We start from the raw sequence: 21,923 nt of genomic DNA, 5'->3' as shown, positions 1-21,923 counted from the left end.
CAGCAGTTTTGGTCTGATAATCTGTTTGTTCAGACTCGTAACTTAAGGGCGTTGAGCAGTCTAAGATTCGCACTAACTTTTCAACGCCAATCTTATTAAGACTTTGCATTATAAAATAACTCAGAAAACTCTCGGAAGTCGGGTCGTTTTTTGTGTAACAATGGAGATACGAGCTGGAGGAATAAAACTATTTATAGAAAACGAGACGGATTCCCCGACCTAGACCAGGTGTTGAATAAATTATGACGTCGTACACATCAGTCACGTGATCGACATAAACATGGCTTCTGGAGTCGAAAATGTCACACTGGATGACATATCCGAAGAATTTCAGGATAATGGGTGAGTAAAATAAGGTGACAACCAGTAATTTGTTAATTTTATACAGTGATTATAGTTTTGCATTCGAAATTTGCAATGTTTTAATTCAGTTTATTGATTTTTGGACATTGTAACTAAGTTTTGTCGATGCCGCCAACTCGGGTAGTTTAGGCCTATCTAACTCACTGTCGTCCAGAATAATATTATGTCCAAATATTCTGATTATGTAGGAGAGAAGGTGATAATAGTTACTTCCTTCCTGTCTTATTTTGGCTATTTATTTTATTTTTTTCTAGACTCGAGATGCCCGCCAGGTTGCAAGGCTCTACACAGCATTTTGAACTTACTTGTACAAACATAATTAAATTTTCAAAACCACTAGCCAAACAAAATTTTCAGTTGCCAAGTCTGAAGATTAGAATAATTTGTCGTATGATATAGCTAAATTATATTGTGAACATACATAACTCTTTAACTTGTTGTCCTATAATAATAAAAAAAAGATGTTTTAAACATCAACTGGGACTCAATTTGAGACGTCAGTAGCATGACTATCATCATTTTTCCCCGACTGAGACTAGCTGCGAGACGAAGTTACTTTACTAGGTTTGATTCGTCTGCTAGCCATGCTGTCAGCTGTCTCGTAAACTTCCAATAAAGACAGCACATGCGCAATGAGAATTTCCTTGCAGAGGACAATGTGATTGACCCAATTTCGAACCAGGAAGTAAACAAGAGTGACAGTCGACCGGGATCATTGCCGATTACGTTATCTTTACGGAGAAAAGTTCAGATAGCTATAGTGTTAATTGGGGACTTCAAGATATATGTTCACTCGCCAGAAACCTAGCATTTATAAATATCTGGTCGCCATTGTCAAAATTCACTCGCAAATGCGAGTGTTTCAGTCGCATTGTAGAGCCTTGGGTTGGCAAAACTGTTAAAACCCGACGGCCATCAACGGAAAGCCGTTTACAGACGAATGTACGGCATTCTAAAGGTAGATCTAATTATTCTTTATTATTATATACCTAGGATATTGTAAAGTTCATGCACATTTCAGTAATGTTACAGAGATACACATGAATGGGAAATGATAAATAAGTTAAGCAGTAAAAAAAGAAATATAATTGTATTGTATGCTTTCTACATCATCATTATTATTTTTCAATTCTATATTTTGTAGTTTGGAGCCAAGATTGGGAAGGGGAAGAGGTCCTTTGTCTTCCCCCCCAATCATAAGAAAGTTTGTGAGGGCGAACTTTCAGGAGGAGGGAGCAGATGGGCCCTTGAGCTCTCAAAGAGATGAAGAGCATTAGAATGACCAAAATGTAAGTATTAGAGAGAAATCGTTTGTATAAAGAATATTTAGTAACCATTGTATGATATTCAATTTCGAACAGTGACAGATCTAATGGGTTAGAGGGCGCAAAGAGGGACAAATTATCCGAGAGATTCCAATTTCGATTTGAAAATATGACGATCATTCTATGGGTCCTCCTCTTTCGGTTCTAATGCCTTTTTTTTTCAATATTTCTATTTTATTCACCAAATGTTTTCTGGGCAACCCACGGTTCATATGACCCCCTATTCCAAATAGTAATAAGATGATTTTTTTTTTATTTTCAGACACACATGGTGACACTTTTGGAGATGGCAGAGGCAAAGTGGCCCTAAATTTTATTAATTGAAACTTTTTTATTTTTGTGTCTCCTGGGTTGTGCCTTCACCACTTTTTCTGTTTTTTTGGCAATCGGCTATTTGCCAAAAAAAAATTGGAAGGCATATCCTCAGGAGACATAAAAATACATGAAGATAAAAAGATAACAATCTTACTCTTTTCTGTCCTTTCTAAGACCGTGTGGTGCTAGTTACACATATGTGTTGAAGATCCACATCTTTGTTGCATAAACCCCCTTACCATTACTGAAGCAGGGGGAAGGACAGGTAAAGGGAGCTTGGTGGAGGGAGGGGTGTGACTGAAGCTGACAAACAAATCCAGAACCTGCCTGTGTACATCTTGGTTTAGGTCCATGGCCATTAGACAGGCCTTTAGGGACAGACCCATCTGTCTTCCTAAAAATACATATAACAACTTTTTGAACATGGTTACAATACTTTGCATGTTTGCTGTTCGATGAAGGTAAAAGAAACAAGATATGCTCTGCATTAGCAGCGGGGGTGGGTCCGGGACACTCACCTACACTACCGTAACAAAACCCTGTCCCAGTTATAATATTGTTGTATGATCCTTTTGGGAAAATCAGCTGTAGATATAAACTGCATTGTATTTTAGCTGGTTTTATTCCAGTGTGCAAATGGGGCTCAAAAATCTGAGGGACAAAAATCAAAAATGAGCAGCTCATGTATAGCTATTAGGAGAGAGAGAGAGAAATGGGGTTTAACGAGCACTTGACACAAACTAGGTCATTTTGGGACATAACACATGGTTCAATTTTACTTCAATAATTCGCTTGCGCGTAGGGGTCTTTAGCAGTGGGAGGAAACTGGAGAAAACCCACAAGGTTGGACAGACCTTATGATACTGCGCACGTGCTAACCATTCGGCCCTCCACCCCCATAGCTATTAGGCAAAAGTTATCAACATTGCATGCTGACTTGGTAGGTTACTCTTCTTGATCTACAGTTAGGTACAGAACAGAGTGAATAAAACCACATGCTAATGTACGTTACAGGTTTATTTTTATCAAGGACATTTACCATTTCTATGAATAAGTTCAGGAGAACTGCACAACATACAACATATATCAAGTAAATGTATCTCGGGGCCTGCTGTAAGCGTGCACTGTACTGTACATTCCTGGTCCTGTAATGATATAAGCATCACAAAAGTGTGCGCATTGACGGTACATACATGTAAGCTTTTGGCGAAAAAGAAACATTTATTTTCTTTTGAGAATGCAGTCTCTGTGTGTTGTGCGTTTATGTGTTGAAGATCCACATTTACACCTTGACACATCAACTTTCAAAAACGTATCCACCACATTACCAGACAATGTATTTTCTGGATCAATATTAACATCTTCGTCCTTTTCCTCATCATCATCTTCATCGTCATCCTGCACTACAATTTCTCCATAGGAATGCTGAAGAGACTTAGAATGCAGCCATTTCTTTCTCTCAAGCTGTTCCAATGCCCAAGCTTTCTTTTGGAGAGTCTTTGTCCCCCTGTACTCCTTGGAAGTCGTAAATTCTCCTTCATCTTCCTTGCCATTTCTTTTTTCCATTCCATTAAAAGATTATCAAAAACGGGCAGTCCTAATTTTAAATATAATTCCGAGATCTAACAATAATCTTGTCCAAAATTACTTTGGGCAAATACCGAATTTGCCTGGAGCAACCCCAAATTTGTCGCAACAAAATAATGTAGTCTATGTATATTCCAGTTTTTACTTCTGAAGTGAATCAAAATGTTATGGGCACTTTCTGGAATATTGAAATGGCCCTTACCCAGATCCTTGTGAATTATCCTGTCTGCTTCTTTAGCCCGTTCACTCACCTCTATTCGGTAGGCAAGGTGGTGAAGCGGACATGTAACTTTTAATCTTGATGAATATGGCTTCCCCGCACATTTTAATTCCTCATCACAATTCCCACATGAACATACTATCAACTCGTGAAATGAGCAATGCCCCACGTCCCACTCGTGTTCATCTTTCAAATGGTATTCTCCTAACTCTCTAAGAATTTCCCTTAGTCTTGTTGGGCTTGTCCCAGCTTCAAGAAGAGCGCAAAAAAATTTTACACAAGCCTGGGTTACAAACGGTTCTTTTATACAGCCACAATTTTTTTTGTGGTTACCCTTGGCGCACTCGCATTTCACTGTGAGAACCTCTGGGAACAGCGTTTGGTGTTTTCTCTTGAAGGCTTCGGAAAAAAACCTTTGACTTCATGCGTTCTTTTAAAACTTTGGTGTGTGCCCTATTAACATGTCCACCACAAAGCATGACAGATGATGCCTCTGTGGGAAATGATTTGGAGAAAGCATTTCCCGAAGAACTATCGGCATCCTGGCAGTTTACTTCAATATTCATTCCCTCTTCCTTTGCTTTTTGAAATGTATTTTCAGCTGCCATTCCTTCAGCTGCCTTTGATGTCCCAGCATATAAACCTTCCTCAAAAACTGTATCAGTCCCTTTTTGGCATAGGTGCTGAAAGTAGAGTAGCCCACTGTTCATGTAGTTCCATACCGTAAATGTGAAATTTTTGGAAAAAAACCCTCTGGTTTGCCAAACACCATCTGATGTTGTCACTGCCCCTTTCCACGAACGTATTTCTGAATGATTTTTTAACTGCATACTCAGTTTATTTGCCTCGCAATGTTCATTGAGCAGTTCTTCAACTGGTTTGTGCATCATTTCAATAAAATTATGAAATAAATTCTTGCTCAAACAATCCATTCCCATACCTAAACGCAACACTTTTTTGTAGTGCGCAAACAAGCAGCCAGAAATGATGAAGGCTACACATGTAGCAAGGGAAACAACACTACGACGGGACGATTCCAACAACCTGTTATCAAATGCAATTTTACTGTCCTGGCACCCATTACAATTCCACTCCACAATCAAGCCACATCCAAGTCGTTTCGTTTGAACTTTTGTTGGTACCAATACACCTGAAAATGTAACGAAAATACTTAAGGTTTGGAAAAAGATTCATTAAAAAAATTGTGGCTTCTGGAAAGCAGACAAACAAAATTATGCTAACTCAAGTGCAACAACCCAGAATGAAAAAGCAGTTGTGCTCAAATTCAATCCCAATTGGCATCAACTCATTGGCTTGAAAAAGATATGTCAAAAAACTGTGCTCATCAGAGAGAGAGAGGAAAAGCAAAATTCCACCAATAAAGGCCCATATAACTCTGGAGTGATCACGCTCAAATTTAATCCCAATTGTCATCTATTCATAAAAATCATTATCCTATTAGGCGGGTGTAGATAACAATGCACCTAGAGCAAATTGCAACAGAAATCATTTCTTTGGGAACTGTTCAGGTGTGGTCTCTAGTACTTCCATAACAAAAGCGGCCATTATCGGTCTTGGGGAAATTTGCATAATTAACATAAATCCAAGATGGCCGCTAGTGGATAAGAAAATCGCCGAAATCTCCGAATCGGCTGACTATAGTGTAAATAAATGTATTAACGACTCTATAGGAAATCGCTACTGGCGAGTTAAACTACGACCTTATTATGACGTAACGTCATTTTGATGGCATTACGTCGTTCTCATTATCAAATTGTATTGAAACCACGAACCGCTGTACAATTTCTATAAAAGAACACATCTTCATCCAAACTGAATCTGTACATCATCGTTCATCTATAGCTGGGAGACACGTTGGCTCAGAGAGTAAGACGTTGGCTTGCTTACCTGGGGGTTCAGTGTTTGATCCCTGCGTTGGCCGAGAAAGTTCATCGGGATTTTACGGCGTGGTACCCCTTGTCAGTGGTGCAGGGCAGAAGACCTGGCAAGGGACAACGTACATCTTCGGATGAGACGAAAAACAAAAGCGCACACAATTGTCATATAACCTAATTGAATTCATAAGAAAAATCAAAAAAAAAAGATACACCAGATAAAAGCGCTATTGAGGATAGTTAACTTGACTTATGTTGAGAATTTGCTTAACTTTCAATCATTGTTTATGAGAAATATCTTTGATGCAGAAACACAAAACTTTGCACATAGTTTCTTATTGATGAATTTGATATATTAAAACAACAAAAGTTTTATAAAGGGCTATATTTTAATTAAAATAAGGCGAACAATTTTGAGTAAATTCACAACTTAAGACTGACCATAATATTTTGAGGGGGAAAAACCCATTTGCCTTCTAGCCGGCAAAAGAAAGTGCTCGAAATTCCATGACTTTTGGTCTGGTGATATTTCGGATTGTGTGACAGTTTTCGGTCATCGATATTTCGGGAATCAAAATTTCTTTAAATTGGCTAATGGATAAAACATTTAAAATCAGTGTAATTTAAATTAAAAAAAGTGTGTTTTTCGGGCATATTTGTTTCATCAGTGACATTTCTGGTGACATGTGAATGCAACGACAACAACCTTGTTGATTGATTTGTTGATTGGAGTTCAGATGTCTTCATTATGATGGACCACTTTCAGGTTGCTGTATTCACGACCTGAATTGTGTAGCAAGAAAACGCGTTTTCCGGCTTGTAATTTTCGTCAATTTTGTGGGAAAGACAGGCCCCAAAAAATCCCACGACGGCGTGTTTCACGACTTCTACACTCGACGGTGACCTTTAATTCAGAGACATCGACATCCATTTAAAAGACATAGTAAATTATTGCCGGTCTTATCGGAAAAATGCCATTTTAGTACTAAGTTCATCTCAACAAATCTGAATAAGCTAATCGAACAATATAACAAGCTCACTTTGATGTTGACAAATACGTAAGGCAACATGAACATACGTAACAAATGGTATGTGATTCAACTGAAATGTGATATATATGCGACATAGATTAACAGATCTACATTCAAGTTAAACCAACTGTATATACTTATTTTAAATCTTACGTCGAACTGAATAAACTATATGATTTATTGTCATTAAAACACCAATGGCTGGTTAACAGCGTGTAATTAAAGACTATAATTGGATCTTTGTAAGAATAATCATATTAATAAATTTAAGGTGTCATACGGTTGCACATACCTTCAAAGACATGATATAAACTAAGAGCGGGAGGGGTATAGTTTAGTGTGTTACATTGTGATTACAATTAATAAAACAATAAATCCCGTCCTATACCACAAACAAGTCATAGCAAGAAATCCCTCCTGTTGCCAATATCTAGAATTTTCGACACCAAGTCTATTACATCCAAATATTTAAAGCGTGTTAACAATATATCATTTAAGAAAAACTATGTCATTTTGGGATTAACATATCGCACAATTCATATTTATGTGATGATCGACCTCCTATTTACAAAACTATAGTGCATACGAACTACAGTATAAACATGGTTTAGAAACTCTATCTTAACTACAGAGTACATCCGAACTATAGGGTACATGGTTGTTTAGAGCAACTCTGTCCGAACTACAGTTTACACCATGGTTTAGCGTCTCTATCCGAATTACAGGGTACATCATAGTTTAAAGACTCAATATGAACTACAGGATACATCATGATTTGGAGAATCAATACGAACTACAGTGCACATCATAGTTTAGAGTCTATATCCGAACTACAGGGTACATCGTGATTTAGAGACCCTCGACGCCCAGTCCGTCCCTGGTAACATCAAGACCGATAGTTACTGCGGTTTCATTTCTGTTTGTTATTCACTTCACGACCGGCACTTGTGATTACCCCAGTAGTACAGTTTTTCACAAGCTAGGGGGCCGAGGGTCTCTGAACCTGGCCTCGCGAGGGGTTCCCACTCTATTGGAGGTCCGGTGAGGTTCTGTCCTTGCTTTTACAAAACTGACCGTAAAAGATGATTTCTGTAATTTGTCCTGATGTTTCTAGCTTACACACAAATTTGGTGGGTGACAATCCTATTTGAAATTAAGTTTTGAACCCAACATTGAATTCAGTAACCTTAAAAACCACCAAATCCACATATAAGACATATCCAACGGGAAAAACTGACGGTGAATTAAAATAGCACCAATTTAGATTTCATTTTGCCGACCATTTTGAATTTCTACCATCAAGAATTCTCAAAATTTATTTTTGAGATCAGAGTTGTACCAACAACTCCAAAACACATATATAAGATATGTAACCAAATTCCGCAAATTTGGAAAACACTTTGCCCACCATTTTGAATTCCTGCCATCATGGAGTCATTTTTGAGATCAGTATTGAACCCAGCGACATCGAGAACCATGTAAATGACATGTTACAAGTAATATCCAACAAGGAAAAATGACGATTAAATTAACATCTGCCGATTTGTGTTGCTGCCATTTTGGATTTTCGAAATTTATCTTTTAATTCGGACATCGAAAACCATATAAATGTCATAGCAAAAGTCATATCTTACGAAATTATCGCTGCCCTTTTATTACCATATTTATGTTGGGGTTTTTTAAATTGCATTATATTACCAAATTTGGCAGCCACTTTGAAAGAACTGCTCGGCACCATATGAAAAATACATTTTTTTAATTGATATTTGTCGATTTTCTAGTCCACTGGCGGCCATCTTGGAATTAAGTTATTTATGCAAATTTCCCCAAGACCGATAATGGCCACTTTTGTTATGGGAGTACTAGAGACCATACCTGAGCAGTTCCCAAAGAAATGATTTCTGTTGCAGTTTGTTCTAGGTCCCCCCTATCATATTGTTATATTTACCCACCTATATGTATTATACATGTACATGTATGATCACAAAAGAAAAACAGAGAAAATTTTATGAAAATAGATGAAAAAAGCGATCAATTATATACGACAAGCACAGGAAATCAAATGACCCTGACCGGGAATATTAAGATTGATTTATTATTACATTATGAACAAGGAAGGACCTTACCTTGGCAATATTTAGTTTTACAGCTTCTACCTCTGTTGACAGAATCCATCAGAGACAAAATTTTATCTGTCTCGCCAATAAAAAGACAATGAGTGTCATTAACCGAAACTTCTTCTGTTTCTTCACACATGGGCTCTGTAACTGATATAGCTGTCTGCAATTCAGTCTTTTTCCGTTGAAGATTTAAAATTTTCATGCTGATTTGCTGGATCTCTTGTTCTGAAATGAACAATAAAATGAGATAAATAAAAAAAATAAAAATATATAAATAAATACATGTACATTTCGTTCACAATAAAAATGAGAAAATCAGACAAAAGGAAGAATACATGAAGCAGCTGGAAATTTTACTCATGGATTAATTTTTGACCTGCTTTGCTCAAATAATTTGTTAATCTAACAAATGGGACATCCAGAGAAAACCTGAGATGCATAAGCTACTTACCAGGCGTAACCTCAGTCATATTTAGACTGTAATTTTCTAATTGGTGTAGGCACATACAAGGAAGGGGATGAACGTAGATCATTATCACTTGTAGACGAGGATAGATACTTCACTGGATCAACGAAATCTTTATCTGAATCACTCTGGTTTTCCAAACAGTCTAGAAAATGTTCGCCTGGTCCTTATGCCAGAGGATGTTGACGGAATTGCTTCCATTGACTGTGTACTAGTACTAGCTACTGATTCTTCAGGAGCGTCCTAAGAAAAAAGGGTAACATATAAGGTTGCATTTATTTGACGTTTTGTTTTTGAGAGTGAGTAAGGCTTTGGCTCACTATCCAGGGGGTCCGGGTTTGATCCAAGTGTTGGCTGAGAAAGTTCATCAGGATTTACCAGTGTGGTTTCACTCATAGCACAGTCAATGCAGAAAAGTAGGACGTTTAACCCGGGCCATTTTATATCATGTAGATGGAAAATGGGTTGGGTTGTTTCATCCTAAATCCTCATTTCCACCCATGTTTACTTTTTACTGTATGATAACTGTATTTGGAAAAAAAATACGAAGATCTACAAAGGCCTACTCATCATCATTTATGATTTTAAATTCAACAATAAATAATAATAGCGTAGATACTATTACAAATATTCATATTTACATTTTACTATATGATGATTACTTTTGGTATCAAAGATGAAGATATACATGTACTCATAATCGTGATGAAAAATTTGATTACAATATAACGTTAGCGTCGGTCACCTAATTAGAGATTCCTAGAAATTGAAAATGTTGAAGTCTTACCTGTTGCGCAATCAATTCTAAGATGGTAACATCTTTCTTTGCACGCTTCTCGGCTATAGCAGCCAAACCAGCTTGTGATAACGCTTTGAAACGTTCCTTTGCTCTTTTAGTCTTTCCCATTCCTTTTCGCTCATCAAATGTATCTTTTTCTTTAGACGCCATGTTTACAAATATGTTACGTGCCAGAAGGAATTCCCTGTATGGCGCGATTATCCAGGTTTATTTACTCCGACGCAATTATCCAGGTCTACTTATCAATCACGAAAGGAACATGACAGATTTTTTTTTTTTATGGTCAAAGATTACTATTTTTTGAATGCATAACGTGATTTTGAGTGCGTTAGAGTAGTGCAGTGAAGTAATTATTTACTTTTACATCCGAATTGTTGTATTTTAATACTTGTGCATGTATTCATTGAATTAACCAAAAATCACAAAATCTCGTTTGAAGGTAAATAATGAACAACAATTTTAAAATACTTTGAGTTGGTATTTTTAACGTTTTTGGTGTCGAAATGTCGCTTATAACCTCTACTTTCGATCTACTGATGGGATTATCGATAAATCTTTTTAGCTTGTACTAATAGAATTTCCAAGAAAACTCATCGTTTTTTCGCGTTTCCATGGATACCAGAGAAACCAAAAGCTATATCCAAAAATTGACCTGTGTTTTTTTTTGGACTTGCTATTAGCATTGTTCATGCCAAATTTGATGAAAACATATGCAGGCATAACTGAGAAAATTCTACTTTTGTTGTCATCAATACCCCTTTTTATCATGCTTTTGGGCCAAGTTTGGAACATAGATGGTAAATAAAATTGGTATTTTTTTGGTGATTAATATGTAGTTTATCACCCCAAATAACAAAAAATGTCATATCTTATCAACCAAAATTACAGTGCTAGCTTTTAAATGTGCATTTTAGACTGCTCAACGCCCTTAAAAAAATGGAAGTAGTCTTAGCAATACCACACTATCTACATGTTGGCCCTAGCTTCAATAAATTTTACAAGCTTTTTTGTCCCCCGCCTTTCAAATAAAGCAGGGGACTATTAAAATGGCTTCGTCCCTCTTGTCTGTCCGTCACACTTTTTGGGACACAATAACTCTCTAATTGAGCTAGAATGTTCAAACTTGGTGTAGGTGTTTATTGGGTCAATAATGCCTTGATGGAGTTCGAAGATGAGCATTTTCTGCTTAGGGTAAGCAGAGATAAGCAATTTGATTGGTTGATGCTTTGGGACACGATAACTTTAGTTCTAATTAAGTGAGAGTGATGAAACTTGGTGTATAGTTTCATTACATCATTACCTTGACTAAGTTCGATAATGAGTATTTTCTGCTCAGGGTAAGCAGAGCGATAAGGAATTTGATTGGCCGAGACTTTGGAACACAATAACTCTCCCTTCTAATTGAGCTAGAATGTTCAAACTTGGTGTAGGTGTTTATGAGGTCAATGGCTTGATAGAGTGCGAAGATGAGCATTTTCTGCATATGGTAAGTAGAGATAAGCAATTTGATTGGTTGATGCTTTGGGACATGGTAACTTTAGTTCTAATTAAGTGAGGGTGATGAAACATGGTGTATAGTTTCATTACATTAATACCTTGACTAAGTTCGATAATGAACATTTTCTGCTCAGGATAAGCAGAGCGATAAGCAATTTGATTGGCCGAGACTTTGGAACACAATAACTCACCTTCTAATTGAGCTAGAATGTTCAAACTTTGTGTAGGTGTTTATTAGGTCGATGATAAGAATTGTCTGCTTAGGCTAAGGAGCAATAAGCATTTTGATTGGTCAAGACTTTGGAACATAACAACTCTGCTTCTAATTGAGGTAGAATGTTTAAACTTGATGTAGCTGTTCGTCTTGACTGAGTTCAATGATTAAGATATCGAGCTAAAGCTAAGCAGAGATAAGCAATTTCCTTGGTCGATGCTTTGGGACAAGATAACTTTGATTCTATCTGATAGAGAGTGATGAAACTTAGTGTATAGTTGATAATCAGTTTGATTGCTCCATACTTTTGAAAAAAATAGATGTGCGATTAATTAATATGTGTCTTCTATTTATTTGGGGATTTCGGCGGGGGACATTAGCCTCACTGTTGGCTTGTTTTTATAGGGTTTTTTTACAACTGAGTGATAGTGGTGAAACTTTGTGCATAGTTTTATTACATGAATACCTTAACAGGGTAAGCAGAGCGATAAGCAATTTGATTGGTCAAGACTTTGGAACATAATAATTCTGCTTTTAATTGAGGTAATTCCTGTTAAAGCAATTTCTTTGGCCGATGCTTTGGGACAAGATAACTTTGATTCTAACTGATGGAGAGTACAGTTTTTTTTTTGGGGGGGGGGTAATTTCAGCGGGGGACATCAGCCTCACTGTTGGCTTGTTAATTACAAACGACAAAAATTACAAACTGATCTGCCCATTACCTACAAAGAATAAATGTGAGACGGCCCTTGTTGACCGCTCGGACAATTTAACTGCTGTGGTCGTATGTTTTATTGCCTGGCAACCTATCTTTTAGTTTGTTCTCTGTCCATCTCTTCCAAAATATGGGCGTATCTTGCATGAAAACCGCTTGTTTGGACTATTATATTAATAACAATACATTTACTTGTAACAGAGTTTGCCTGGGTTAGAACAATATGCTGTCAAGAAATTTGCTGAATCGTTAGAAGTTATACCTCGATCATTAGCTGAAAATACTGGTGTCAAGGTAAATATTTATATTTGGTTTATTAAGGATTTATTTCAGACCCATAGATCCAAATATTATGAGGCATTCCGCGAGAAAACCATGCAATATCATGCAGATGTTCGAAGGTGAGGGTTGGCCGATTGAGTTCATATTCGCAGGGTTTGGTTGACTCATCGAGCCTACATCACAGCCAAAATCGCTGATTTCAGAAATCAACCATTTACGAGATACAGGCCGATTACGTTTTTCTGCTGATTTTTGCCATTTTCAGGCCAAATTTTAGCTATTATCATGGTCACCCAGTTCAAGTTCCTTTTCTGTAGGTGTCTGGCGACTACATTAGATACGTGTCTGGAGATACCCGAAATGTACCCTATCTTCAGATCGCGATAACTCCACTGGAGCAGGGTTTGCGATAAAAATCAAAATCAATTTATTTGCAGCTTGACCAGTTCTTACAACATTAGAAATAAAATCGTTGTCAGCTAATTTGCAACAGTATGAAAATTTGTGTGGAAAGTTTTAATTGGGATACATCGGTGGATTATATTCAGGTACCCAATCGCCCATGTTCCTAAAGCAACGACTGCGAGTTTTACAACATCTGGCCGTTGCTTGTTTACTTCACAATTCCCGAATTTATAGCTATGTCATCTACAGACTCGTGGGTAGTAGCGTCCAATCAGAGGTTGTGACATCGCAACCTCTGCGGAAACCTTGACATTGAATGAACCTTGAACTTTGTAACTCGATTGTGGCGCCTCTGGTCACAGGTAGACATTTTAGCTTGAAAGTGCGAGACTTGGTAATCGCTACGATCAAGGAATCTGATTGCTAACAAGCTGGGCTTGTACCCAATCGAAATTAGTACCAACATTTGTAGGGTATTACGTGAAGGCCTTGATAAGATGTACGTAGTTAAAACGAGGTCAAGCCTTCTATTAGGTATGCCACATGAAATCTGTGCTAAGAATTGCCATTAGATATTTTAATACTGTTTGATAGAGCAAATAAAACTGAACAATTTGGTGTATCACACTGTAAAAAAAAAATAAAAAAGAAATAAGCGAACAGTGAGGTGTCAAAGTTGGGTTTTTCATCAATTTTTTAACAGTAAATGTCGGCCATTTTGGGGTTTTTAACAGATATTGCAGTTTTTAGCTAAATTTATCATCAATAAATTCTAAATAAATCATCAGTAATCCAAATTATATCATGCTTTCAATTATTTGTGGTATATGTTGTAAATAAAAGAACAAAAACAGAAGTTGAGGTTTGTTTACTTAAAATTATAAGACTGTTTTAATACGCCCACATTTTCATGTGGACGTATATTGTCGTCGCCCCTGTTTGTCTGTCCGTCCGTCCACAATTTGTTTGTGGACACTCTACCAGGGTATGAAATAAGCCTCTTGTATGGTAACCTCAAAATAGGTTACGCTAATCTGCATCAAATTTGAAATGGTAACCTATAGGTTACGATGCCATATTTGTTTAGAGCCGACTCTCGAATTAGCCTAGGGGGATTTGGGGCCAATTAAAAGATTAGGCAGCTACCCCCAAGCTTATTAGATCAGCAGGGCCCATATCCCTAAGCGAATTAGTGGATTATTGTTAATCCTAATACTCTCTACAAAATTGTAAAAAACTAAAAAAAAAATATTTTTTATACAAAAATGTTCAGATTGTCGTGTTCTTTCCAATGAAATAAAATTCAATTGTACAAACTAACAATTACCGGTATATTACTATAAATAATATTGAAAAGTCAGTTCCACTAAAATTATGACTTTTCTCTGTCATAATAAACGTGAACATGTATCTCCTGAGATTTTTATACGCCCACATATAACCTGGTATATCAGGTTGTGGACCCTATAGGGGTCACAATTTTTATTCGATTTTGTTGAAACTTGAAATGTAAGTTTATAACCCAAAGATCTCGGTTCCTTTCGATATTCGTGCATATCAGACCGTAACTTCCTGACTTATGGCCCCTGATTGTACGAAAATCGCGTTTTTAGCTTGTGGACCCTATAGAGGTCATAATTTTTATCCGATTTAAAAAAACGTATTATTATATCACCGTTACACCCTAAGGACAACTGAGTTTGAATTTCATGAAAATCGGCCCAAAATTGACAGACAAAATGGCCGCCATTCATTCTCAAATAGCGTAAAAATATGGTATATCAAGGTTGTGGGCCCTATAGAGGTCACAATTTTTATTCGATTTTGTTGAAACTTGAAATATAAGTTTATAACCCAAAGATCTCGGTTCCTTTCAATATTTGCCCATATCGGACATTAACTTCCTGAATTATGGCCCCTGATTGTACGAAAAATCATGTTTTTAGCTTGTGGACCCATTAGAGGTCATAATTTTTATCTGAATTAAAAAAACGTATTATTATATTACCATTCCACCCTAAGGACAGTTGAGTTTGAATTTTGTGAAAATCGCCCCAAAATTGACAGACATAATGGCCGTCATTCGTTCTCAAATAGCGTAAAAATATTGGAATATCAAGGTTGTGGACCCCATAGAGGTCACAATTTTATCCGATTTTGTTGAAACTTGAAATGTAAGTTTATAACACAAAGATCTCAGTTCCTTTCGATATATGCACATATCGAATTGTAATTTCCTGAATTATGGCCCTTGATTGTAGGAAAAATCACTTTCTTGTTAGCTTGTTCTCTATCCATCTCTCGAAAATGTGGGCGTATCCTGCCTGGCAGCCGCTGGGTTTTTTTTTTAAAAAAAAGAACAGTGTTCAAAGTAAATATAAATATAACTTTTAGAAAGAAATATTGCCCCAAATGACCGTCACTTCATCGTTATCGGCATGTGACATTTCTGCCTTTGTTAGATATATGGTGGGAATTGTCGTCTTCTTTGCTCATTGCATCGAAAATAAAAATATATAGTTGAAATCTTCGGCAATGTAATATTCCTCTATGTGGACACAGATCACTAAAGATTTCCCCATTGACTCCAATGTTAATTCTCGTATCTTAGACCGGCTCTAACTTTTTCCCAAATTTTCGTTGGGTAGAACGCTTTCTACCACAGATGGAGCAACATGTGGCAACCACTTGCCCAAAAGCACGTATGAGGTTCTTCATGAAAAACTTGAGATACACAAGCTGGAAGTAGAGACAAGTAAACATGCAATTTCAGGCCCTACATTTCAACGTAACCAACCTCTCAACTCTTGTATCCTTCCGCATCAAAATTATGAATATTCACCAAAACCTGGCAGAAAATGTATTTTCAAACCCTTTTCCTCAATTCTACACCAAAAAGTCAACAAAAATCGCCATGCAAAAGGGGGAAAAAGGAAAAGGGAGAGGAAGACTAAAAATAGCTTTGGCCCTTGTTTCGTGGGTGACGGCGTAGGAATATTTGGTGATCTGTGTCCATGTAGCTTGTATTAAATCCTAAAAGTTTTGATTCAATTTAGCTTTCCAAACTCTAGAATTATTATCTGTAAGTTTTGTGGTATCGTCTGCCTGGAAACATATCCAAGATATGGAGGCCGACACGCTTGATCTCGGCTGCTTCGCATATAACGTCCCCCCAAAATATAGAGTGGTTCAATGGTCACTTATTTGTCCTTATATAAACATGCACAGGTCTCTGCCTGACTGCATCATCGGGGATATTTTCTGAAGTGAGCAATGTTTAGTCCCGCGCACGTGATTTTGGAGGTCGCAGCAAATATACGTCACAAATAGCTTTTCACGTGGTATTATACAAACATGTATTGGTATATGAAGCCAAGTAAAAATACACTCATTACGCGCAAAAATTTCGATTACAACTCTTTAGTTTAATTTTTAATTTTGGGGTTTTTGGCGATTTCGGTACAGAGCTAGCTGTAATAGCTTCGTTTCATTTCTAACTTTTTAATCCATGAGCGTGGCAAAATAAACTCATTACAGCATTTTGGGATTTTCTTTTATTTGGTCGTTACAACCTTCGTTTACGTGGCGCTCTATTTACTTTAGGAAATAAATATTTGCTAGCTCTAAATACGCAGAACTATTTGATACCGGAAAATAACCGAAACAAACTTTTTAGTGGTAGTCTTTATTTTCCAGACACTTTTCGGTAACTTGGTGTAAATTATTTTCATAATCATAGTATCTTATTTAATTATTCTGTAGCCATAAATAAACTAATAACTGCTCCACTGTGGCGCATATTAGAAAGCGATATTAATGCACTTGATATGAAACGTATTTATAAACAATTACATGATTTTTTTGAAACAGCAAATTTACATGACTTTGCAGAAGGTAAATCACACCCATTTGAATCTCTGATTAAAATTGAAAACGATCCGGTCCTTGATCACTTAAAAAAATTAGATTTTAATTCCGATATTAATTCAACCCTCATCCATTTTTTTTAAATCCTCTTTGTCGAGTTTAAAAAGTATATTTCAAATATTTTACTTGAGTATCGAGATGACTTTAATCCTTCATGTTCGGGTTCTGCCATGCCTCACAACAAATTGCCGGAAACTGTGTTCAGTCATCTCGATAGATTAATGAGGATCGCGCCCTTGTCTAATACTTTTGGCAAGGAAGCATCCATTTTATATAAAATGAATAAATCTAACGAATGCCTTAAAACACTTTCTCCTGATAGACGTAATTTGGTCATAATGGATGCTCGAATTATAACGAAAAACCAACTTTCTAAATTTAGACAAAGGCGGGAAGAGATTGAGAGAAAACGGTTAGAGGTTCTTTTGGCGAAAAGGGATAAATTAAAAGTAAGGGGACAACTTGAGATTAGGAAAAAAGAGCGCCTAACAGCAAAAATTGCCAGGATGGGACTTTGGATAAATAAAGAAGGAATGAACAAAAGAGGCATTGAAAGCACAGCCCCGATTTCGTAGATAAGTCATGAATCAGCCAGTTTCTGATAAATCGCTTTTTTATTTTTCTTCGGCGGGTAAGGAACGTTCTGTTCCAAATTTAAAGGCAAATTTAGAAAAAAATATTTGTATGGCTCACCCTACTTAATCGGAATAAGTTTACAATGCCTCTTTCTTAGCGGTTATGAAAGGCAGTTTATTGATTTTTTTTTATTTCTATGTCCATTTCATTCTTCATTCCAGATGTCCCAGCAGACAGACATTCTGACAAAGTGAATACGTTTTAATCATTTAATACCCTCTATTTACAGTTTCGGTTGTTTTCTGGTTCATTTTAACTGTGCATATTTATTAATTTATTAGTTTGTTGTAAATCCTTTTGTTCCAGGAATTATTGTGAACAATGTTTGTTAATTTAATTTTACATTTTATTGTTTGATAAAGAAGAGGATATTATCAACTGGCGTTTTGAACGATCATCTTTTTTATTTATTGGTTTGTAGTAAATCCTTTTGTTCCAGGAACTATATAGTCAAGAATAATGTTTAATTAAATTTTACAATTTATTGTTTGACAAAGAAGAGGATATTATCAACTTATGTATTACATTTAAATATAGATCGTGGTATCGGGTGACGATTAGGTAACAGATTTAGAAAGTTCAATTTAAATAGGTTGTGTGTACAGGCGATTACAATTAATAGATTAATTTAATTTCAGCTTAAATCATCTTTGGGAAACTTGTATTTCTGTGGTATAATAGCTGACATGATAACATTGATTGTTATAAAAAATATCTGAACAGACAGATATATGGTTATACTGTATAAGTACATGTATATGATTTAATGATGTTGCAAAAGACAACATTCGGTAGCAAATGCAGCTCTAACATACAGACATATTCATTCAGGGGGCGTTGGTCACGATGAAATGTGTTTTGGTAAATGTTATTGAGCGCTTTGTACGAAATAGAACAGATAACAGCATAAATATTCGTGTGTAAATGCTAGCATACCACACGAGAGAACGTGGTCCTAATTTTGAATTTGTTGTTAATATATTATCTTTTATGTTGCATTTACCCCTCCCCACTATACCAAATTCAAATTCAAATCTCCCTGAATCTCGATCTTTATTGTATTTTGTAATACTTATAGAATATCGTCCCCATACTTTATCCGGCAATGTGTTTTTTTTTTCATAACAAACATCATACGGCACAATATATTTATTTATCTGTGGGACAAAAAATAAAGTGTTAAATTAATAGATTTATAGAGGTCTTTATCCCTCACTTTATCCTTTATCTCCGTATTACATGCCATTATATTTTCCTCGTATTTTATCCGACACTTTATTTTTCATAACAAATATCATGCTGCCCAATATATTTATTTATCTTTGGGATAAACATTAAAGTGTTATATTATTAGATTTATAGACGTCTCTCTCTCTCGCTCCGTCTGTATATAACATGCCATTTTAAACAGACCCGGTGTCTGTGGGTATACAGAAATGAAAGCACTGTTCTTTTTAATACATATGTTTGGCTAATCTTTAAACAATTCATGTCAAACGTTGATCGTTTCATATCCAGCTAAACGTGTATTTTAATTTTCACTGTAGCATTATAAACAGTTAATATTAAGACTTGTGAAGGCGTGGATATATTGTTAAAACAACTAAGCGTTTGCGCATGCGTACACATGTTAAATTCAATCGTCTCATAGAGTGTATTCCGTTACTTCCCAGTAAGGAAATAAACAATGTTTTCCGACTGCAATAATGAAATTTCGTTTCAGGGGCTTCCTTACCATTTTTAGCGCAACCAAGGGACATGACTCTTATTCTCACTAAGAGTTATCTGCCTTGATTATGGAAGACGGGTAGATTTTGAGGCATTTATAACATATTTGCAAATGGTTATATCCTCAAAAATCAAATGTTGTCAGACTTCCATTGTTGATAAATGAAGTTTTTATGTTAAGTCTTATCATATAATGTTAAAATAATCCCGAAATAGTGTATGTTTGTTGTTAAAAAAAAATAGAGTATGAACCACTCTATAAATAGCTGATTTCTTCGACATTATCATGTTCTACAATATGCCTGGCAGTAAATCATAAAAAATCTGATTCCATTTCACTTTCCATGTCATAAAATTATTAGCCGTGAGTGACAACGTGAAAATATTGGAATAATGCCAACGTCATTGACACAATGTGAATTTTCACCTCTGACCTATTACGTAAATACCGGAAGATCCATTATTGAAAAGTATGTTTATTTGATAATTTGCAAATATAACATTCCTTTTCATTGGGTGTTTTATTTTTATTACCCAATCACCATTAATTTAAGAAATAAAAACAATAGAAATCAATTGATCTGGCGCTTTCGTTCGCTAAATAGGCTAATGAGTATGAAGTTGCCAGGTATGATGGGTCCGCGAGTTGATTTGCTACCACCAAATGACAGGTACGAACTTAAGGATCTTTCAAGCATTTATTTATAATTGTAATATGTTTCAATGTAGGAGTGGAGGGAATATTTTAACTGAAACCTTTAGTTTATAAATTATAACTCGGTGGCCGAGAACGGAAGTCCGTTCGCATGTTTCCGGGTCATGGTAACCGATGCGTAACCTGAACGACCGTTCGCGTGTTATTTCGTACCCTGTCTACAGGTCACAATTTTTATCATATTTCAACGAAATTTGAAATATAGCTTTATCTCCACAAGATCTCAGTTCCTTTCGATATTGGCATGTATCGGACCATAACTTCATGGATTATGGCCCCTGATGGTAAGAAAAATTGCGTTTTTAGCTTGTGGACACTCTAGAGATCACAATTTTGATCCGATTTTGATTAAACTTGAAATGCATGTTTATAATCCAAAGATCTTGGTTCCTTTCGATATTTTCTCCGGGTCCTCCGGTTTCCTCCCACTGCTAAAGACCCCTACGCGCAAGCGAATTATTGAAATAAAATTAAACCATATGTTAGTCCCGAAATGACCTAGTTTGTGTCGTGGGACGTTAAACCCCATTTCTCTCTCTCTCCATTCGATATTCGCACATATCGGATCGTAACTTCCTGAATGTTCTACGAGAAATCGCGGTTTGGCTTGTGGTTCCTCCAGAGGTCACAATTTTTATCCAATTTAAAAAAAACATTTTAATATATCACCGTTACACCGTAATAAAGGTTGAGTTCGAATTTCGTGAAAATCGGACCAAAACTGACGGACAAAATGGCCACCGCTTGTAAGCGAATAGTGAAAAAAATATGGTATATCAAGGTTGTGGACCCTATAGAGGTCACAATTTTTATCCGATTTTGTTGAAACTTGAAATGTAAGTTTATAACCCAAAGATCTCGGTTCCTTTCGATATTTAAAAAAACGTATTACTATATCACCGTTACACCCTAAGGATGGCCAAGTTCGAATTTCGTGAAAATCGGTCCAAAACGGACAGACAAAATTGCCGCCCTTCGTTCTCAAATAATGAAAAATATGGTATATCAAGGTTGTGGACCCTATAGAGGTCACAATTTTAATCCGATTTTGTTGAAACTTGAAATATAAGTTTATAACACAAAGATCTTGGTTTCTTTCGATATTTGCGCATATCGAATTGTAATTTCCTGAATTATGACCCTTGATTGTAGGAATAATTGCGTTTTTAGCTTGTGGACCCTATGGAGGTCATAATTTTTATCCGATTTGAAAAAAACGTTTTAGTGTATCACCGTTACACCCTAAGAACGGCTGAGGTTGAATTTTGTGAAAATCGGCCCAAAACTGACTGGCAAAATGGCAGCTCCTCGTTCTCCAATAGCGTAAAAATATGGTATATATCAAAGTTGTGGACCCTATAGAGGTCACAATTTTGATCCGATTTTGTTGAAACTTGAAATGTAAGTTTATAACCCAAAGATCTTGGTTTCTTTCAATATTTGCGCATATCGAATTGTAATTTCCTGAATTATGGCCCTTGATTGTAGGAAAAACAACTTTCTTTTTAGCTATCTATCTATCCATCTCTCGAAAATGTGGGCATATCCTGCCTGGCAGCCACTGGTTATTACTATAAAGGCTTCAGGGTTGTAAAAATCCACTAGCCCGACGCCCGGGGCTACCAAAAATAACTTACGGGCTAGTGATCTATTTAGCTGTACTAGTACTGGGCTAGTGCCCTT

General features: G+C 36.3%; 1 protein-coding gene across 1 annotated transcript in view; it reads left to right on the top strand.

The window, feature by feature from the left end:
• The window catches only part of LOC126811191 (T-complex protein 1 subunit theta), a 230,372-nt gene that overhangs the window by 192,030 nt on the left and 16,419 nt on the right, over nt 1–21,923 (top strand). The window contains exon 13 of the mRNA XM_050536755.2: nt 12,749–12,841. Coding sequence (XP_050392712.2) covers nt 12,749–12,841 — 93 coding nt within the window. The remainder of the gene's footprint in view (nt 1–12,748; nt 12,842–21,923) is intronic.

Source organism: Patella vulgata, chromosome 2 (assembly GCF_932274485.2).
Source record: "Patella vulgata chromosome 2, xgPatVulg1.2, whole genome shotgun sequence".
Classification (NCBI taxonomy): domain Eukaryota; kingdom Metazoa; phylum Mollusca; class Gastropoda; family Patellidae; genus Patella; species Patella vulgata.
This window is presented reverse-complemented; position numbering and strand designations above follow the sequence as displayed.